The sequence below is a fragment of the Rhinolophus ferrumequinum genome, chromosome 20 (assembly GCF_004115265.2).
Source record: "Rhinolophus ferrumequinum isolate MPI-CBG mRhiFer1 chromosome 20, mRhiFer1_v1.p, whole genome shotgun sequence".
Lineage (NCBI taxonomy): Eukaryota > Metazoa > Chordata > Mammalia > Chiroptera > Rhinolophidae > Rhinolophus > Rhinolophus ferrumequinum.
The window spans coordinates 14713983-14734636 of record NC_046303.1 but is presented as its reverse complement, the minus strand read 5'-3'; the positions used below and the strand labels follow the sequence as shown (position 1 = coordinate 14734636).

Sequence of the window (20654 nt, the reverse complement as noted above, 5' to 3'; positions counted from 1 at the left end):
AATAAATTTGATAAGGCAAAAAAGTTTTTTGGTTAATTAGTTTGTAAGTACAAAAGCAAGGACTGAATTTACAAGTCTTCTAGAAAAGGATTAATCAAATCACAGGTATAAACTAATTTGATCGATGTTCACTGAAACCCTTTTCAATCCATTTTCTAGCATATTGCAGAAGGATAGGCTATGAATTGCTAACAAGAGTTGTGCAATGCACTATGTGAATCCCTGTTGTGGGTACTGACAGCCACAGTGATGGACAAATTAATCTCAGAGGCTACACTTTATCCAAACTATACCTAACTCATTTTTCCTTATCTAACTAAAACTGTGTATGTATACTCCAAGTAGCTTGTTTGAAACACTATTATAAAATTTAAAATGGACATCAGCATTTCAACTTTTTAGGACACATTCCCTCATCATAATTTGTGGATAAATAGTCATTCAACCTTCATATTTCTGGACTCAATAATAGAGTAGCAATGCTTTTATAGTCTCAGAGGAATGCAGCTAGTTCACAGAAGTGTCGGTATTCACACAGGTCAATAGGCTCCTATATCCATAAAGATTCATAAAAATGCATTAAATATACTTTAGTGTTAGGTGAAAATCAGAGCAGAAAGAGTAGAGGAGTTAAAATAATGTCAACAGAGAAGAAACAGCTCATGATAAGATACCTTATAAAAGCTCAATGGGTAGTAAAACAGCAAGAAAAAAATATATCAGGGAACAATCTTAAATGAAAGGAGCTACTACTATATAAAATCCAAATATTATGCATATAAAGAATACCACTAACTTCTATTTCATATATTTTTATCATCCAAAGGACAACTTTGTGAAATTCCAGTTGATAAAGTTCAAGCAACAATATTAAGACTTCAATTTTTATTTAATTATAAAACATATAGTTGCATGATACAGGTTTACCTCTTTAGAAAAAAATCAACTACTTAAAAACGTGATTTCTAAAATTTGGACCAATTGTCACAAAAAATAACTCTTCCTTTTACAAAACAGGATCCATTAACAAGTTCTCTAAATGTTACCTCCTACTGCATTTAAAATGTAACTTGGTTTATAAAATTTTGTCACAATATAACTCTGTAATAACTATGTATCCTTTTTTTTTGGCCATCAAGTATGCAATTATCCAACCAAAGAATAGAGCCATTGGAATTGCATAAATATCCACGTTTTTATTATTCTGGCAAAAATAATCCAGCTGATGGTTCTCAAGATTAAGGCTCATTTTGATCAAACTCATATGCTATTGTTTCATTACTTTCCTACTGTCTAACAAAGACAGGAAGCTAAACACAATTAACACCAATAAAAAAGAAACGGATCACTGAAATTTAACATAGGTTGTGACATGTGTGAACCACCATATTAAAGTGCCTGTCATATTTACAGTAAAAAGTTGAATATTAAATCATAAAAAACAACCCTAGAGGTATCAACTCATCGTTTAGCTACTCACAATATGATATGATTAAATGAAATACCATCTAACACAACTTAAATTACCTAGATTCAAACATGGGTTAAAATTCCAGAGAAAATATGTACTAAAACTAATTATCTAATCATCTAATCCCTTAGTCATCTTATGACATTATAATAGCCAAGAGCTAACAATGTACAAGTCCTGTGTGTCAGGCACTTTTCCTTACAATCATCCTATGACATACTACAATTATCCCTATTTTTTTAATAAATTAAGAAACTAAGGTTTAGAGGGAAAATAATTTTTCCAAAGCCGTAACGTTAAACTAGGATTGAACCCAGGTATATATGTGAAACCATCATCTGTACGCTTAACCACAATAATACAATTTGATCCTTGATATGATGAAGTACAAAATTTACCCCCTTTCAAGCCTTTGAAAATTTAGTTTTCTGAACTAGAAGTGCATCTGGTCTGCCTTGAATATTACTTAATATTGTTTAAGCTGCCAGGGCAAACCATACTTAATAAATATGATACCCGAATTACAAGGAGGAAAATAATTAGACAATAAAAACAAAGAGAAAAGCCTAAGATTTAAATGAATGCCAAAGAAAACTATCAAGATAAAATGTGTCCCTTAATGTATATTAAGGACGGAAAGTAATTAACGGCCTCTAAAATTCTGTAAATTGGGATCCTATGTTTAGAAGCAAAAGCAGCAATTCTGGTTTACCTGTGAGGAAAGTTGGGGCAGATGAACCTATTCTGAACCTCTCCTCATCTATCTCCTCCGATCTCTGGCAAGTCTTATCTTTCTCACGACATTCAACATGTTTAGGCAAATAAATCAATCGTCTCCATATCTCTATCCAATATCTCAGACTTTCTCTTAAATATCTTTTACTGAATTTCTCAATACTCCTACAAGTTCCACAGACTTGATCTTTCTTATTCACTTTGCCATTTTCTTTATAGATGGTATCACTTCCTTGAGAAAAGAATCTAAGTGTCAGGGTTTACCTTCGGCATCATCACGAAGTCAACCATTGGTCCTTCCTCAGGCTCCCTCTGAGTACTTTTTCTCCCTTGTCCCTAACCATCAAGGTGACCACTGAGCCTTCCGTCGGGACTTCTCAGGCCTGAACTCCCCAGAACTGTACCAATCTCTGTCTCTCTTCACTCCCATTTCTCCTCCCACACAAACTTTTAAATTTTTACTTGTCTTATATGCGCTCCTTACAACCCTTATCCCTACTTGCTTAATCTGATACATTCACATTTATTAGGTAACTAGTAATAATTAATAACTATTCTGATAAGTACTTTCTTTGCCATATCTGATCTTTATTATTCATTTCTATGGTGATAGCTTATCCATTATCACCTTTGTTAAATATGACAACTGATGAGCCCAAGTAGTAAATATAAGAGATATGTCATTTGGTCCTCGACTACCCAATGTCTTTGTATTGGTATAGAACTAAAATTATTTTCAGCGGAAAATTTGGTATGCCTCTGGGCCAAATCCCTGAGACCACTGTCACGTACGGGTGTGTTGGTTTTCTATGTAGGCACACATCCTTGACAAGCTCCTTATCTTCTTAAGAGAGTATCAACCCTACTTCCAATTCTGCTGGCTGAAAAGACATGACTACAATTAGCGACAGATTACTACACTCCAAGCAGCGATCAAAAAATATATCCTAAATTTCTCTGCTATCCAATACCATTTCAAATATACATGTATTTGAACATAGCTGAAGAATGCACATCTCAGCTATTCTTCTAATTCATTGGCCAAGAGCTAAATCTCACCAGTCGCCAAAAAAAGTATGTGAAGGAGACCATGACTGGGAACTAACAGAATAGTATGAAATGCAAACTGAAAAGAGATGGAGCATCTAAGGCGATGACAAACACAACGCAAGCCCAGTGATGCCAGATCATCCACTTATTCCAGAGAAGGCAGAAATCTGAGTTCTTCTGGGTTGGTATAAATTTTCAAAAAACAAATACTGATTTGGCCAAATGAAATACAAACTTATAAACTGCAACCTCTGCTCTCCACACTTTGCATGCTATCTTAATTTTCATTTTAAACCAATCCATCAGAGAGTTGTATATCTAAACCAGAGGTTGGCAAACTTTTTCCGTAAAGGGTCAGCTAGGAAATATTCCAGGCTTTGTGGGTGGGACATTTGGACTCAGTCACAACTATCTACTGCTGTTGTTGTTGTAGCAAAACAACAGCCATAGCTAATATGTAAACAAATGGGTGTGGCTGTGTCCCAATTAAAAATTAGTTATAAAAATAACAGCAGGCCAAATTTGGTCTATGGGGCATAGATTGCCAACCCCTGATGTAGATGGCTATTTTGTCCCTGCATTAAATGACTTGCCCTAAACTGTGTTTTGGCATTATGCTACACGCCTATGTTGATGGATCTTTTAAGGAAGAACTCCAGAGCGTTACTGAATGTACTCTTGAGGGTTTTGTTTATCACACCATATGGCATCCTTGTTTTGGGCGCCCTTATTTGCTAGATTCCAGTACTACTAAGAACTACACTTTTCTTGAGTATCGTATTTACTTTTATATCAATGGCACTATAAATCATACGCCTGATCAGTTCTCCCTCTTCGCACTGGCCGATAAAAAGCTCAGGGCCAAATAAGGGGTTGATCTCCAGCAAAAGTCTAGAGTACTTATGGTACATATTTGAGACACAAATATTAATCCTAGTTTCACTTTAAGTTTTGCTAGCTACCTTCCTTCTCCCCATATTTTTCCCTAATCATTTTTTAACCTTGGTATGTAATACATTTATCTTTGTTAACTGCCTCAATTTTTGGTGTAAAACAATGCAAATTAGAAAAAAACTAAATTAAAAGGCAGGTTTGTTGTAGACAATGAATTCAAATAATCTAAAAATCTATATACTGTTAGCTCTAATATATACAACTTTACCTTTTTATATGGATGCTAAAAAAGTAGGTGATTATTTCATCTATTTAATCCTTTATATTTGTAACATTTCGTATTTTTAATATTTGTTTCATCTATTTAATCTAGTTACACTTATACTGCTAAAGAGAGAGAGAGAGAGACAGAGACAGAGAGAGAATAGGATAGCCAAACAGCAAACAGGTTTAAAATAAAACAGGAAAAAAAAACTTCACTAACTGCAAAACCAGCCCTTAAGAAAGCTTTGCAGATTTGAAAAAAAAAAAAAAAAAAAAGGTTAACCAGTCTAGACAGTTAACCTTCTTAACAACATTTTTTTTTTTTTTGCCTCCAGGTCTTCCTTCTATAAATCAATTCAAAATTTAGCGTGCTAAATAATGATTTTAACCTACTGCTTTAATGATATTACTCTCCTCAAATCAGTTTGAAATACCCACTGCTGACTGAGTATCTGAAAATACTGTCTACCCCAGCCCTTTATTTTCCTATCTCTCTATACATGCTTTTACAATGTCTAAGTTTAGTCATACCTTTATAACATCGTACCTTGCAGTCGATATCTGTTTTTGCCTGCCCTGAATTGCTTCTTTCTATCAGTAAGTGTGCCTCAATGTTCCTTTGGAGAATGACACCTCTCCCAATCTCTATGTGGTTCAGGTGGAGCTGACCTCACCGCCCTTCCTGCCATCCCCAAATCCTTTCTGTGCATATGACCCAGATCTGGCCAATTGGAACACTATGACCCCCAGGCTCCTAACCCCCTTTCTTGCCGAGACCATAGTAATTAATTCAGATGCACACGTGACCAAGGCAAGGATTTTTGCTACAACTTCTGAGAGATCTCTTTTTCCATTCAGTTTACTAAGCTGGTAGAAAATACCCAAGAAGCTGCTGGTGGCTAGTGGCCATCTTAAAGGAAGCTACACATAGCAAAGCAGGATGTGAGTGAGAATACTGATTACAGTTTGAACACCCACCTGCGTTCAGGTGGGCATGAAGCAAGACTCTCCAGCTCTATCCTTCTGTCACAGGCAAACCAAAAAATTCCATGAGTTTTGCTTAAACCGGTTTGAGCTGGGATTTTCTGTCCCACGCACTGAAAGAGTCCTAACCAATACATCCCTTTACCAGGCTGTTTCACAAATCTGAAATGCTTCCATTGCACATGTCATAAACTTTATTCTCCCATACCTGGCTCAAATGCCACGTCCCCTATCAAGGCTGTCTGTATTCCAATCATACTTATCATCTTCTTTGTCCCTTTATCTGTCTTATAGTACTGATTATATCAATCTGCCTTGAATTGGAGATGATATTTATCTCTCTCTTCTACTAACCTATAAGATCCTTAAACACAGTGATATGTCTTATTAATCATTTTATTTCCCCGGTCTAACAAAACAAATAAAATCTGTTGAATTAAACTTTTATTCCATCTAACACTACACTGCCTAAAACATACATTTTTACTCTCCCTCACAACTTATATTTTTAAAAATCAATTCTTCACCTACTATAAGACACATTTTCTTTTAGCAAAGAAATCCTATTCTAAGCATATTAGAGGTTTATAGCATGCATACATCCCAGGACACAGATTCCTGGATACCAATACCAAAACAAGTCCTAGTCAATGAAAGAAATATGTGTGTATTTCTTTTTCTCCATGGTAAGACATTTCACTATTTTTGATATTAAAACATTGTTTTTAATCAACCTCCTTTTGTATTAAAGAAAGCAATGGGCATGTTCAAAATAGTAAAGCTTAAAAGTGGTATTAAAAAGTGGGGAGGGACTTTTGAAGACATTTAAATAAAATGAACCAAAAGCACATCTCTGAGATGAAATTACTTTCCTGGTAGAGTTTTAAGTATGGCACTATCTGTTTCTGCTTTTGGGGCATGAAAAAGAACTAGATATTATTCAAATTACATTAACCTTTTCTTTAGATCTTCTGAATGAAAACTTTTGCGGCTATCCCATTGCTCCATAACACCCAAACTCATTGACTGCTCTCAGGACTTTCACATGAAAATGTAATTAAATATCTGAATATGATACCGGAACTTGTAAGTGTATTTGACAAGAGATATGGGTTTAGAATCACTAAAATTTCTCCAAGTGAAAATGAACTTAATATTTAAATTAAAATGTGACTAGGACAATGAATGAAGATATAGGGCTCCCCACAAAAAACCCAAAATTTAGAAGAGTTCTAAGACTACTATAATGAAATCTCTCTTCAATATCCACAGATTAGTCAAAGTGATACACCACATCAACAAAATGAGAAATAAAAATCATATGATCATATCAATAGATGCAGAAAAAGTGATTGACAAAATCCAGCACCAGTTATGATTTTAAAAAAACTCTTGACACAGCCATTGCAGTACATTGAGCTCCACAGAGACAGCGCCAGGACAAGTGCGAGTCCGAAGGGTATTGGGTGACTTTGCACGCTGAAGAAAAATAATTAAACATGGGCAAAGGAGATCCTAAGAAGCCGAGAGGCAGAACGTCATCACGTGCATTCTTTGTGCAAACCTGCCAGGAGGAGCACAAGAAGAAGCACCCAGATGTTTCCGTCCACGTCTCAGAGTTTTCTAGGTGCTCAGAGAGGGGGAAGACCACATCTGCTAAAGAAAAAGGAACATTTGAAGACATGGCAAAGGCGGACAAGGCCCGTTATCAAAGAGAAATGAAAACTTACATCCCTACTAAAGGGGAAACAAAAAAGAAGTTCAAGGATCCCAATGCACCCAAGAGGCCTCCTTCAGCCCTTCTCTTGTTTTGTTCTGAGTATCGCCCAAAAATCAAAGTAGAGCATCCCCGCCTATCCATTGGTGATGTTGCAAAGAAGCTGGGAGAGATGTGGAATGTCACTGCTGCAGGTGACACACAGCCTTATGAGAAGAAGGCTGCAGAGCTGAAGGAAACATACGAAAAGGATATTGCTGCATACCGAGCTAAAGGAAAGCCTGATGTGGCAAAAAAGGGAGTTGTCAAGGCTGAAAAGAGCAAGAAAAAGAAGGAAAAGGAGGACGAGGAAGATGAAGAGGAGGAGGTGGAGGAGGTGGAGGAGGAGGAGGAGGAAGATGAAGATGAAGAAGAAGATGATGATGATGAATAAGTTGGTTCTAGCGCAGTTTTTTTTTCTTGTCTATAAAGCATTTAACCCCCCTGTACACAACTCACTCCTTTTAAAGAAAAAATTTGAAATGTAAGACTGTGTAAGATTTGTTTTTAAACTGTACAGTGTCTTTTTTTGTATAGTTAACACACTACCGAATGTGTCTTTAGATAGCCCTGTCCTGGTGGTATTTTCAATAGCCACTAACCTTGCCTGGTACAGTAGGGGGGTTGTAAATGGGCATGGAAATTTAAAGCCGGTCCTTGTTGGTGCACAGCACAAATCAGTTATATATGAGGATGGTTTTTTCATCTTCAGTTGTCTCTGATGCAGCTTATACAAAATAATTGTTGTTCTGTTAACTAAATACCACTCTGTAATTGCAAAAAAAATTGCAGCTGTTTTGTTGACATTCTGAATGCTTCTAAGTAAATACAATTTTTTTTCATTAGGAAAAAAAACTCTCAGCAAAGTGGGAATAAAGGGAACATACCTCAACATAATAAAGGTCACGTATGACAAACCCACAGCTAATATCATACTCATTGGGGAAAAGCTAAAAGCATTCCCCTTAAGATCAGGAACAAGACAAAGGTGCCCACTTTCACCACTTTTATTCAACATAGTACTGGAAGTCCTAGCCACAGCAATCAGACAAGAAATAAAAGGCATCCAAATTGGAAAGGAAAAAGTAATACTGTCATTATTTGCAGTTGACATGATACTATATAAGAGATAACCCCAAAGAGTCCACCAAAAAAAACTATTATAACTGATAAATAAATTTAGTAAAGTAGCAGGATACAAAATTAATATTCAGAAATCAGTTGCATTTTTATACACCAATAACAAACTATCAGAAAGAGAAATTAAGAAAACAACCCCACTCAGAACTGCATCAAAAAATAATAAAATACTTAGGAATAATTTTAACCAAGGAAGAAAAGACCTGTACTCAAAAGTGTAAGACATTAAAGACAGAAATTAAAGAAAGAAGATACAAATTAATGGAAGCATATATACCATGCTCATGAATAGGAAGAATTAATATAGCTAAAATGTCCATACAACCCAAAGCAATCTATAGATTCAATGCAATCTCTATCAAAATACCAATGGAATTTTTCACAGAATTAGAACAAATAATCCTAAAATGTATATCAAACCACAAAAGACGCCAAACAGCCATGGCAATCTTGAGAAAGAAAAACAAAGCTGGAGGTATCACGCTACCTGATATAAAACTATACTACAAGGCCATAGTAATCAAAACAGCATGGCACTGGCATAAAAACCAACACATGGATCAGTGGAACAGAACAGAGAGTCCAGAAATAAATCCATGCCTATATGGTCATTTAATCTATGATAATGGAAGCAAAAATAAATTCTAGGGTAAAGACAGTCTATTTAATAAATGCTGCTAGGAAATCTGGACAGATACATGCAAAAAAAAAAAGGCAACTAGACCACCTTCTGACTCCACATACAAAAATAAACTCAAAATGGATTAAAGATTTAAAGGTAAGATCCAAAACCATAAAACTCCTAGAAGAAAATATAGGCAGAAAATATAGGCAGTAAATATAGGCAGTCTCACACATTACCTTTAACAGTATTTTTACTGATATATCTCCTCAGACAAGGGAAACAAAGTTAAAAAATAAACAAATGGGACTACATCAAACTAAAAACTTTTTACACAGCAAAGGAAACCATCAACAAAATGACAAGACATCCTAATGAATAGGAGAAGATGTTCACCAATGATATATCTGATAAGGGGTTAATATCCAAAATCTATAATTAAAAAAACCTCATACAACTCAACACCAAAACAACAAACAATCCAATTAACGAATGGGCAAAGGACCTGAATAGACATTTCTCCAAAGAGGACATACAAATGGCCAATAGACATATGAAAAGATGCTCAGTGTCACTTAATCATCAGAGAAATTCAAATCAAAACCACAATGAGATATCACCTCACACCTATCAAAATAACCATCATCAATAAATCAACATTCAACATATGTTGGTGAGGATGAGGAGAAAAGGGAAGCCTCAGGCACTGTTGGTGGAATGGCAAATTGGTGCAGCCACTATGGAAAATGTCCACTAGGGAGATTCCTCAAAAAATTAAAACTAGAACTACCTTATGACCCAATTCCACTCCTGGGTATTTATACAAAGAAATCCAGAACACTAATTCGAAAAGATATGCGCACCACTATGTTCACTGCAGCATTATTTACAATAGCCAAGATATGGAAGTAACCAAAATGCCCATCAAAAGATAATTGGATAAGAAATTGTGGTATGTATATGTGATGGAGTATTACTCTGCCATAAAAAAGAATGAAATCTTACCATTTACGACAACATGGATGAACCTAGAGGTTATTTGCCAAGTAAAATAAATCAGACTGAGGAAGACGAATACCATATTATCTCACTTATATGTGGAATCTAAAGAACAAAATAAATAAACAAATAAAACAGAAACAGACTCATAGATACAGAGAACAAACTGATGATTACTAGATAGGAGAGGGGTTGGGGAACTGGGTGAGAAAGGTGAAGGGATTGTAAAGTACAAATTAGTCATTACAAAACAGTCACGGGGATGTAAAATACAGTGTGAAGAATATTGTCAATAATTTTGTAAAAACTATGCATAGTGTCAGATGGCTACTAGACTTATCAGGAGGATCACTTCATAAATTATATAAATGTCTAACCACTACTCCATAACCTGAAACTAATATAAAATAATATTGAATGTCAAGTATAATTTTAAAAAAATAGTCACGGGGATATATAGTACAATATAGGGAATACAGTTAATAATATTGTAATAACTATGTACAGTATAAGATAGGTAATAGACTTATTGGGGTTATTACTGTGTAAGGTATATAAATGTCTAATCACTATGTTGTTTTTGTATACCTGAAACTAAAAATAATAATAATAAAAATCTCTTTCTAACCCTAGATCAATTTTTCATTCAAGCTGTAGTGAAAAATCAGTTTCCTCCCAGGACATCACAAATTAATACTTTGGTTAAAAAGAAATACACACACACACACACACACACACTATATATATACATATACACACATATGTATGCATACATACATATGTGTGTATATATATGTACATATATATTAATTACAAGAAAAAATAATGATCACATATTTGTATAATGCACGAATGTCAAAGTGCTATAAACATTTCCACCATTAAGGGCTTACTCTTAATTTCTGTACTTAGGTTGTTGCAATCTAGTAACAAACAGATGACAGACCCAGACCAGTCTGCAGATTACACACTGAGTAGCACTGCTTAGATAATTTACACGGCTTCCTTGTATCTCAGTTTCCTTATCTGGCCAGACTGCTCAGTTTAGCGACTGACACATAAGGCGGAAAAACGAAAAAAGAAAAACCTCCATGTCCTTACAAAGAAGAGACAAATTCACAGAAACAAACCAACTTTCGTTTTGAAAGCTAAAAATAGTAATCATTTTTCTAAGCTGATCATCCCAGCCCCCGTTAATTTCCACCACCACAACTATACATAGACAAAGCTTAGCCCAAAAAGAGCCAGAAAATCAACAAAATAATTTACTTAGACTATATGTTCTCTGAAATCATTTGTTAAACTGACATGAAGAAGGGCTATGTGATGACACATTTATATTTGTAATGCACCAAACCTTACTGCATTTACATTTCAAAAGGCATGGATGATATTACTCAAAGTGAGAAGAATGATATCATATGCAACAACATAAAACAAGAACTCTTTTTTTCAGTGATGTTAAAGGCTATAGCATTCGAGAGTTCACAGAACCCAAAAGGCACAGCAAGAAAGTTACTTTTTGCCATTTGCACAATTTTAAAAAATGCACTAAGCAGCAATAACAATAACATTAAAGGTGGGCTAAAATATGTCCTTGTTTTAATTAGTATATTAATTTCACAATTCTTTAGAGTAAAAGAACTCATTATTTTGAGAAGTAGCTTAGCCTCAAGTATTGAAACCTTGAGAATCTTTAGTTAGGTAATGACTTCTAAGACATAATACCAAAAGTACAAGCAACAAAAGAAAAAATAAATTAGACTTTATCAAAATTAAAAACTTTTGTGTTTCAACGAACACCATCAATAAAGTTCAGGCCACAGAACTGGAGAAAATATTTACAACTCACGTGTCTGATAAGAGACTGATAGATAAAATATATAAAGAACTCTTGGAACTTAAGAATAAAAAGACAGCCCAGTTGAAAATGGGGTGCCTTAATCTCACCCCTGATTCTGTACTGCAAGGTGCTTCTTGTAGAGAAAAAGCTCCTTAAGAAAATAACGTACTCAAGTTGATTCTTCTTCCTTCCTTGCAGGGACATTTTCCTCCGTAGTATCTGTATTATTTTAACATCTATAGCATGCTGTAACCAATTTTCCCTCAAGTACTGAAGCAAGAATCCTGATATCAACTCTCAGTTTGAAAAAATACTTTGGTAAGCAGATACCAAATACTGTATTCCATGTTTAATTGTGTAAAAATAAAAACAATTTTTTGCCTTAATCCACTCCGGGTTTATTTATAAACACAGCCTTTATTTGCTACTAAAGACTCTCCAGCCCTGTACTTTGAGTTGTGCGTACTACCCTTTCTGTTTGGACCTGTTATTTTCTTTAACATTATCCCATTTGGCTCTTGAATGAGACTAACGAGACATTAATTGGTATCCTTGTTTCACAATAATTTCAGTCCACTTTTTGCCCCACTTTTTTCCCCCACATACAGCTGCATGAAATCTAATATAGTTCAAGCTCATTCAAATACTCTCAAAAGTTTGCAAATTTTTTTAGTCACTGGCTACTGAGCTCATGTATAAAATGAGGGACTCCTTTCATGAGCTCATGATGCCAATCCACAAAATTTTTCCGGGTATAAAAGTCCTTTATTCTCATATTCTCATTATTTACTCAATAGGGAAAAGCTACGGCAGAGAGAGGTAGAAAGGGAAATAGCATGATAAATTTGCTACAGCATATTTAACCATGAAGTTTTCAACATAGAATACTCAATTTAAAAAATGATCATGTATTTTGGATCTCTAAAACTTCCAACTGCAAATCCTACAAAATCCAACTTAGCCAGTGAAACAGAAGAGCTATATATAATACAGAAAGCAGACATCTCAGGCACATAGCTGGGTCAAACAGAGAAAGAAACATTTACTGAAGGCAATCCCCAAAATAAGCTGGATAACAGTAATATCTTGCATTTATTACGTCCTTATGACAAGCCAGGAAGTATTCTGACCATTTTATGTGCTTTACCCTGTTTAATTCTCTTAATACCATAGGATATAGTTGGTGTATTTATCCTCACTTGATAGATGAGCAAACTCAAACAAGTTAAGCAACTTACTGGAGGTCACAGAGATAAGTAATGAAGAGGCCAATATTTGACCCCAGCTGTATGATCATTGTAGAACCTGTTCCAATCACTGTGTTTCATTTTTAGGGTGAACAAAGTAGGTCTCACCCCATATCTGCCCCAAAAGGGATGAAACTAGAAAGAGAAGAGCAAGCTAAGGCTCGCTTAAGCTCTAGTTCTATATTTCTAAATAATTATTAGTTTGGATGTCCGTTCTTACCACAAACTCAATTGTTCAACCCCAAACTCTTCATCATTTTCATCTTCCTCCAAACCTATTCTCTTCTCAATTTTCACATTTCAGTCAAGTTTCCCAGTCATCCAAATTTAGAATTTTGTAATCATTTTTGGCTTTTCTCTTTTTAAAATTCCACACATATCCACTTGCCACGTCATGTCCATTCTTCCTCAAATGTATCCTTTCCTTTTCAATTTCAGGGTCCCTACCCTGGTCTAGTCTCTGATTACTCTACATCTGGCGTAATGGAGTGTTCTCTTATCTCACAGACTAAAGTTGTTATCCCCTTCAACCCACCTATATCCCACAACTAGTTAAATACTTCTAAAATATTTTTCATTGCAACATTCTCTTGCTCAAAAGTCTAAAATTAATATTCCTTTTGTCTACGAAATCAACTCCTTATGACACCATTTAAAGTCTTCAACACTTAAATTCCACCTTGCCTAAAACAATGGAATTCTTTTTAAAGAAGTAAAAACAAATCCATAAAGGTGGTACCTTGGCCAGAATAACTCAGTGGCCGAATGAGGACCGGAAGCCAGAGCCCATGCTTTTTACATGTCACTCTTGCATCTTCATCTCCCAATCTTCGTCCATCTTTCTCAGTCATCTTACTCTTTTCACAGTTCCTCATACTAGGCCTATTTCCAGTTCCATTGCCTTTTGTCCCCATTCCCTCAGCTTATCTAAAAGCATTCTCCCTGCCACGTCTACTAATTAAAATTCTACCCATCCTTGTTAAGTTCCAGTTCAAACTCCAATTTCTTCCATAAAACATTCACTGACACCAGTTTGTAATAGGTTCTTCCTTTTCTGACCTCCTAGAGTATTGAGTGTCAATGGCACACATTTTTGTATTTGAACAAAGTTTATATGGCTTCCAACTATTAGGCATGTGTGTCTTGTATCCACAGTAAGATTGCAATTCTTTTAGGCCAATGGATAGTTGGTTTCTATTGCTTATAGCATCTGGGTTCTTCTAGAAAGTTAGCGTTCAATCCAAGTGACTATATCTAAGCTTGACTGACATACTTATTTGGACTACCTTTGATCTGTAGCCAGGCAGTATACCTCTTCCCCAAGGAATGATGCTAACAGATCACCGGAACAGTTGTGAAATGATTGTGAAAATGTTTTAGGATAAAGCAGCCTCCTGGTACCATTAAAAAAGGGAACACAGACGGAGTACAAACCTTTCCTCCTAAAAGTCCCCTTGAAATTCTTTTTTGTTGCTGTTTTTAAAGACTAAAGCCTTAATAACATTGGCAATCAAGAAAGAGTATCTTCAATGGGTAATTTTGAGTAATTCCCAGCAACTGGAAGGCAGATGAGACTGGAGTGATGAAGACACAGCAGAGGATCCCAAAGTCCAGGACACCAAGGAGAGTAAGTGCTAGTTTTCCCAAAAGAGCCTCGGAAATGCTACAAGCAGAATTACAGGGTGGTGAGGAGGTCACTCATTAAAGAACTCGAATCAAAGAAGCTAGAATTCTTCAGTCCAAAGCAGCTAGCTATAAAGGCATTTGTGCTCGAACTAAATCCCGAACTCCACTCTCTAAATAAAGTGCACCAGCCCTCTGAGGAGGGCTCCCAGGGAGGGATCTAAAGCTGGGAGGGAAGCTGAGCAGAGCTTCAGAGAGTTCGAGACTGCCCCCAGCCCAACACCAAAAAAAAAAAAAAACCCACAAGGGGTTAAAAACCTGTACCTAGGAATGACATAAAAGCATTCCGCTTCCCCCTCAGTAATGTCCTACTTATTCTGACAACTGTAGGCTCCCGTTCTGCCTCTCTGCTCCTCACTAAGATGCCTTGTAGGCAGGCTGCTTCTAAGCAAGGCTTCCGCACTTTTAGCAAACCCCCTCTTAGACCTCCCATTAAAAGGGAAAGGCTGGCATAACAGACATGCAAAAGCAAAGGAACCCTCACCTCCCGCCCCGCCCCCAGCTGCTCATGCACACTACGCAACCGGGTCTTTCACTCATAAACATGAGTCAATAGCCAAGGCTCTCCAGGCATTTAAGGAAAACCAATAAACATGAATGACAAGGATCAATGTTTACAATCCAACTTGTAGACAAAGCGCAGTCAACTCAGAGAATCAAATAGTAACTGTTAGAGACCATAACAATACAAACGTAACTTAATTAACAAAACTGGAGTTGAAGAATAGAAGAGATGGAAGGTTTGGAGTTGCACCAATTTTTTGACTCCTAAGGCCAACGGATAACTACCATCCTTTAAAAGTGTAAGAAAGCCATATTATCAAGTATGGAGGCATGAGTTAGTAGTTCCTGCATATTTTCTTGGTAAATAAGAAGTTTTATATTCTATTATTAGACTCACAATCTAACGTTTTGGTTTAAACTATATTTACAGTATAGGGTCCCTAGAAAAATTTTGGGGTTAATGGACAGGAGAAGCAGGGGTGACTTGCACACATTTAACAACAAAGAGTCAACAGGCACTGAGGTTGGCATATTACAAACTAGGAAGAACATTACTTAAGTTGAAAGCAAACACAAAAAGAACTAAAAATAAGAGGACAAAAAAAAAAAAAAAACCAGGAAGCAGAAGTGGGAGAGGACATGTGAAGAACCAACCATCATAAGAGGGAGACAACAGATACTATTCTAGGTGATCAGACGAGAACTAGAAGTACAGTGTCCAAAGCCACTGTGGTACCAACAGAAGGAACTGTAACAAGTGGCTGCTTTGGGAAGTAGACGTAGGGGCTAGGGTCGGGTGGAAAAGAGGGCTCTTTTTATTGTACACACTTCTGTTCTTTTTCATTTTTAATCATAGTATATCTCTTCTAATTTAAAAAAAAAAAAAAACTAGTCTACTTTTTTTAAGCAGCACAACATAGAAGGAAGGGCCAAAGGAGGTGACATTTGCTACTTACGAGCTGGATGTTCTGGCCAAGAGACCTAGACCTTTCTGAGGCTCAGTTTCCACAACAGCAAAATACGGAAACTGTCTCCCTCACAGGGCAGTTTTGAGCCAATTAAAGGAAATAATCTGATTCTGAATGACCTTAGTTCAGTGCCAGACTTGCTTCCCAATAAATATTAATTAAAGATTGTTTAACCTTTCCATTCTTATAGCTGCTTCCCCAACCACCAGCACAGCCCCCTCTAAGGTATTTGTAGAGAAAGGAAGCTTTCTTCGGAATCCTGTGCCAGCCTAGCATGCCTTCCTCTAAAATCAAATGGGTCAGTCTGGTGTCTTAAAGAATCTTTGCTTTTCCATTTTCAAACTCTAAATTCATACTTTGACTCAAACAGGAGACACAACTGCAAATAGGAAGCTCTCCACTGCCACTTCTCCGAAGTCTGCAGGCCAAATCCACAGATACCAGCAAGAAAGAAAAGCCTGCTCTGTGCTTAAATATTATGAAACATGGTATTCTGCAACAGCCAAAAACATCTTCAGCACTGGCCTGAGACTACTACCTAAAGATCTATGAGTGGGACTTAACTCCCTCAGGTTAAGGCATTTCCTCCACTAATGTGCAAATATTCCTAGGAGTAATTGATCAGAACCTTTCCTATGTACTTAACCCAGAGTTGGAGTTGACAGGAAGTGCCACTGAAAACAGGTTCAAAAATGAGACAACTACTCATAGACAGCAGTCTCAGGAAAGGGCCCTGTGCAGCCAAGGAAGCCAAGTATTAGGGTGCTGAGGGACCCCAGAAGAGTGCTAGAAGTTAAGGCAGGTGTACACTAGAAGGATATTTGTTACCTATTTCAAGGCATTGCCTCGTTGCCATGCCGAGTCACCCATTTACACAAACAGCCCAAGAGCAACGGGCATAGTCTGGCTCACGCTCCTTCTCAGCTGCACAGGCCAATATGATAAATGCCTCTAGAACAGAGTTTCTCAAGCTTGAATGTGTATCTGGGGATCTTGTTAAAATGCTAATTCAGATTCAGTAGGTCTTGGGTGGGGACAGAGATTCCGCATTTCTAACAAGCTCCCAGGTGACACTGATCCTGCCGGTCTGCCAACCATTCTTTGGGTAGAAAGGAGCTAGAAAATCCCTTCCTTTTCAATGCAATGTCCACCACACTAACCCTGGCTCTCATCAACACCCCCAAAAGCAACAGTATCCTAGCTGGGGAAGAGGCAACAGAGAGTGGCTTCGAGAGCAGGACAGGGTTCTTGGACTCAGACAGACATGAATTCAAATTTCAGTTCTGCCACTTAGTAGCTACGTGACCTTGGGCAAATCATTTAAACCTCTCTATCCTTGAGCTGCCTCAATTGTCATATAGTGATAATATCTACCTCACAGAGAGGCTGTCAAGATTACAAATAATGTAGCAAAGCACTTAGCTTGCTGCCTCCACTAGATGGTCTCTTTGCCTTAATTCATCATACGTTTAAACTGCCAGGGCAATTTCCCTCAAATTTGCATTCATCACATCAGTATATTGCTTCGGGAATGTCTTAATGACGACCAAATCAAAGGTAGAATCCTTAACTTCACTCAGTATTCAGTTCCCACTGCCCAGACCCCTCCTACTCCTTCCTATTCAACATCACCTCTGGTTATTACCTTCTGCAGGCAAATCACCTCTGTGCCACCATTAAATTTACTAATTCTGAAATGTGGACACAAGCATTTAGAGAGCTAGACAACTTCTAAGCAATCTCCTGGTCCAAATTCTTCATTTCACAAACCAGAAAGTACAAATCCAGAGAGGTAAGTGACTCGGCCTTGACAACAAAATTATTAGCAATATTATTAGTAAGAAAACTGGTTTTTGGATTTCCACTCCAAATGTTCTTTTCTGCATCTTTTCCCACTTTCTCGCCAGGAACCCTCGAGAAGCATGGAAAACTCACTTAAACAAAAGGCCTTCCCCTCCACAATTTACTCCGCAACTTCTCAGAATGTAGTGTAAAGTTTATGCTTTGGTTTGTTCAACATAGTGCTGAATCATACAATTGACTGAGTCAACAAATTAAGGAAGAAAATCAGTGATACCAATTTTTTGCCTTGGTATAGACCAAATCAATTGACTATTACCGTGTTTCCCCGAATATAAGACCTAACCGGAAAATAAGCCCTAGCATGATTTTTCAGGAGGACATCCCTTGAACATAAGACCAAATGCGTCTTTTGGAGCAAAAATTAATATAAGATCCGGTCTTATTTTCAGGGAAGCACAGTATAATACATATCAGTTACTATTTTGGGAATCTGCCTTACTAGTACTTAGATTGCTAGTTACCTTATTTTAGGTGATTGTCTTGTCTTTCCATCTCTTTACATGTCTCTTAAAAATAGGAACTTTGTCTTATTCTAAATCTTTGAATTCCCCATTGTCCTGTCAAGGTATCTTGCTCCCTTCTTCATCTACTGTATAAATAACTGCTAATTTACTGTATTAAAGATGCATTATATTTCATAATGTTGAGTTTTATTACCTTTGCAATATTTCTCATATAACCTACTTTGTTATAGTCTTATTTGTCCACGTTGTTTTATTCTGATACATTTTCCCATTCAATGGCATAAAACTTAGAAAGATGATTCTCAACAGCTATGTGTTTTTACTTATTCATATATAGGTTTGTAGCATAAAAATATTTCACATGTGTATTTTATATCTCCAATCACACAGCATATATCTTGAGTGTTAAAAACATGTCTTCTACTTCTATCATTTCCCCAAACTATAACCTCTCACTTCTACCAAAGTACTTGAAGCTATGCCATACACATTACAGGACTAAAATAATCATTGTTCTTATGCTGTTATAACACATACAAGCTAGCAATTGATACATTGAAATAACAAAAAAAGTTTAAAAAAAACACAAATGCAACAATGATATATGCTATATATGCAAAGATATATGCAAGTTGAAAACTAATCTAAATTCTCAGAGTACAAAAACATGACGTTAAGTATCAAAAACCATATGATAATATTGTAGAAAAACATTTATCCTAAATGGTAAGTTATTGAAAGAACCTTTTTTGCCTGGTTTTAAACATTGTTTCATATTCTGCTGGATTAGTGCTACACCTAATTTTACACACAAAAAAAAAATCTTACTGAAAAGTTTGATGTGTAATGTGTAAAAATTTACACATTAAATTTTATGTGTACACACAGATGGGTTTATTGCTAAGCTTCTTTGAGATGCATTGTGAGAGTTCATTATTTATAGGCATCCTGGAGATAATCCTTTTCAAAGCAATCCTTTGGAATAAGTGATTTATATGTTTTATAAATCTAAATTTTCATACACTGGATTTTCTTAAAGAAAAGTATACCTAACAAAGAAGAAAATCATTACTTACTATTATAAGCTATGATCAAACGAGCCTTTTTTCTATATCTCCAAGTTTTAAAAAATAGTTCCATTCCTAAATCAATATTTTTTCATATAAACCTATGTCCTTGCAATGCGCACAGTTTTCAGTAACGTGTGTTACTTGGGAATTTTTAGTTAGGAAGGTATCAGGGCAATAAATGACTGTTTTATCTCTTTAGCTTCATTTTAGCCTTCCTATATACACACCCTAGAGGTTCCAGATTCTTATCCACAAAGTGATTATGCTCTAGGACTGAATCAGATTTGTAGCAAATGTCCACTGGGATCCTTCGACCTATCATCGACGGGCAGAAGCGATATGTCTTCTAGCTCACTAAATCCTTTCACCTCACCTCAGGGACTTTCCACAATGCTATATGGTTAGAAGCTTTCTTCCACAAATGATGAAAATGAATGAAAAATGATTTCAGAACAGAAAAATGGAATCCCAAATCATTATACAGTGTCTGGAGGCTGCCCTGCATCTACCACATTAGTGCCCAAACAAACACTCTAATGTATACGATAAGGGACACTCTTCCTTAAGGTTTTAAGTTTCAACTATGTCTAATTTTATCTGATTACTGACATGCACCATTAACACTTCGCTATATACAGACACACAATAGCATAAAACTTCTGTAATAGATCTGTAATAGTCTAGAACCCATTGTGATTTATTTTAAATTTTCCAGAGAAAAGATAAAGCACAAAGCTAATATAATGAAATTTCTAATAAGTATGATTTTTTTACATAACTATTACCACATCAAAATGAAACTAACAGCAGACATGCAATCATTTATAAATAAAATACAGACTCTTCTACTCTTTTTCTTAAAAGGTAATTTAACGTGTCATTTTTCTCCTTTTTTGCCATTGGTCTTAAAATGTATTTCTCCTCAAAAAAATAAAAATAAAAAGCACGTCCAAAGAGAGAGAAGAAAAGAATTACAAAGTACAGTATTTTTTAAGCTACAAACTATCCAAAAATCTGTCACCATCAATGTTACAATTCTAGTCATCAATAAGGTACTTTTTTTCAATGCACCACTCAAAAATCAATTATATCAACTC

At 36.1% G+C, this 20654-nt stretch overlaps 2 protein-coding genes across 4 annotated transcripts in view; one reads left to right on the top strand and one right to left on the bottom strand.

Moving 5' to 3' along the window:
• Window positions 1-20654, bottom strand: part of SKAP2 (src kinase associated phosphoprotein 2) — a 163898-nt gene that overhangs the window by 121065 nt on the left and 22179 nt on the right. The gene's annotated exons all lie outside the window — the stretch shown is intronic.
• On the top strand, window positions 6898-7803 carry LOC117012393 (high mobility group protein B1-like). The gene has a single exon (XM_033088630.1). It carries the CDS (start codon window positions 6898-6900, stop codon window positions 7546-7548), a length of 651 nt encoding a protein of 216 aa, XP_032944521.1. The 3' UTR covers window positions 7549-7803.

What these genes read in the sequence shown, in the direction of transcription:
- LOC117012393 (XM_033088630.1), top strand. Translation starts at nt 6,898, where the DNA reads ATGGGCAAAGGAGATCCTAAGAAGCCGAGAGGCAGAACGTCATCACGT.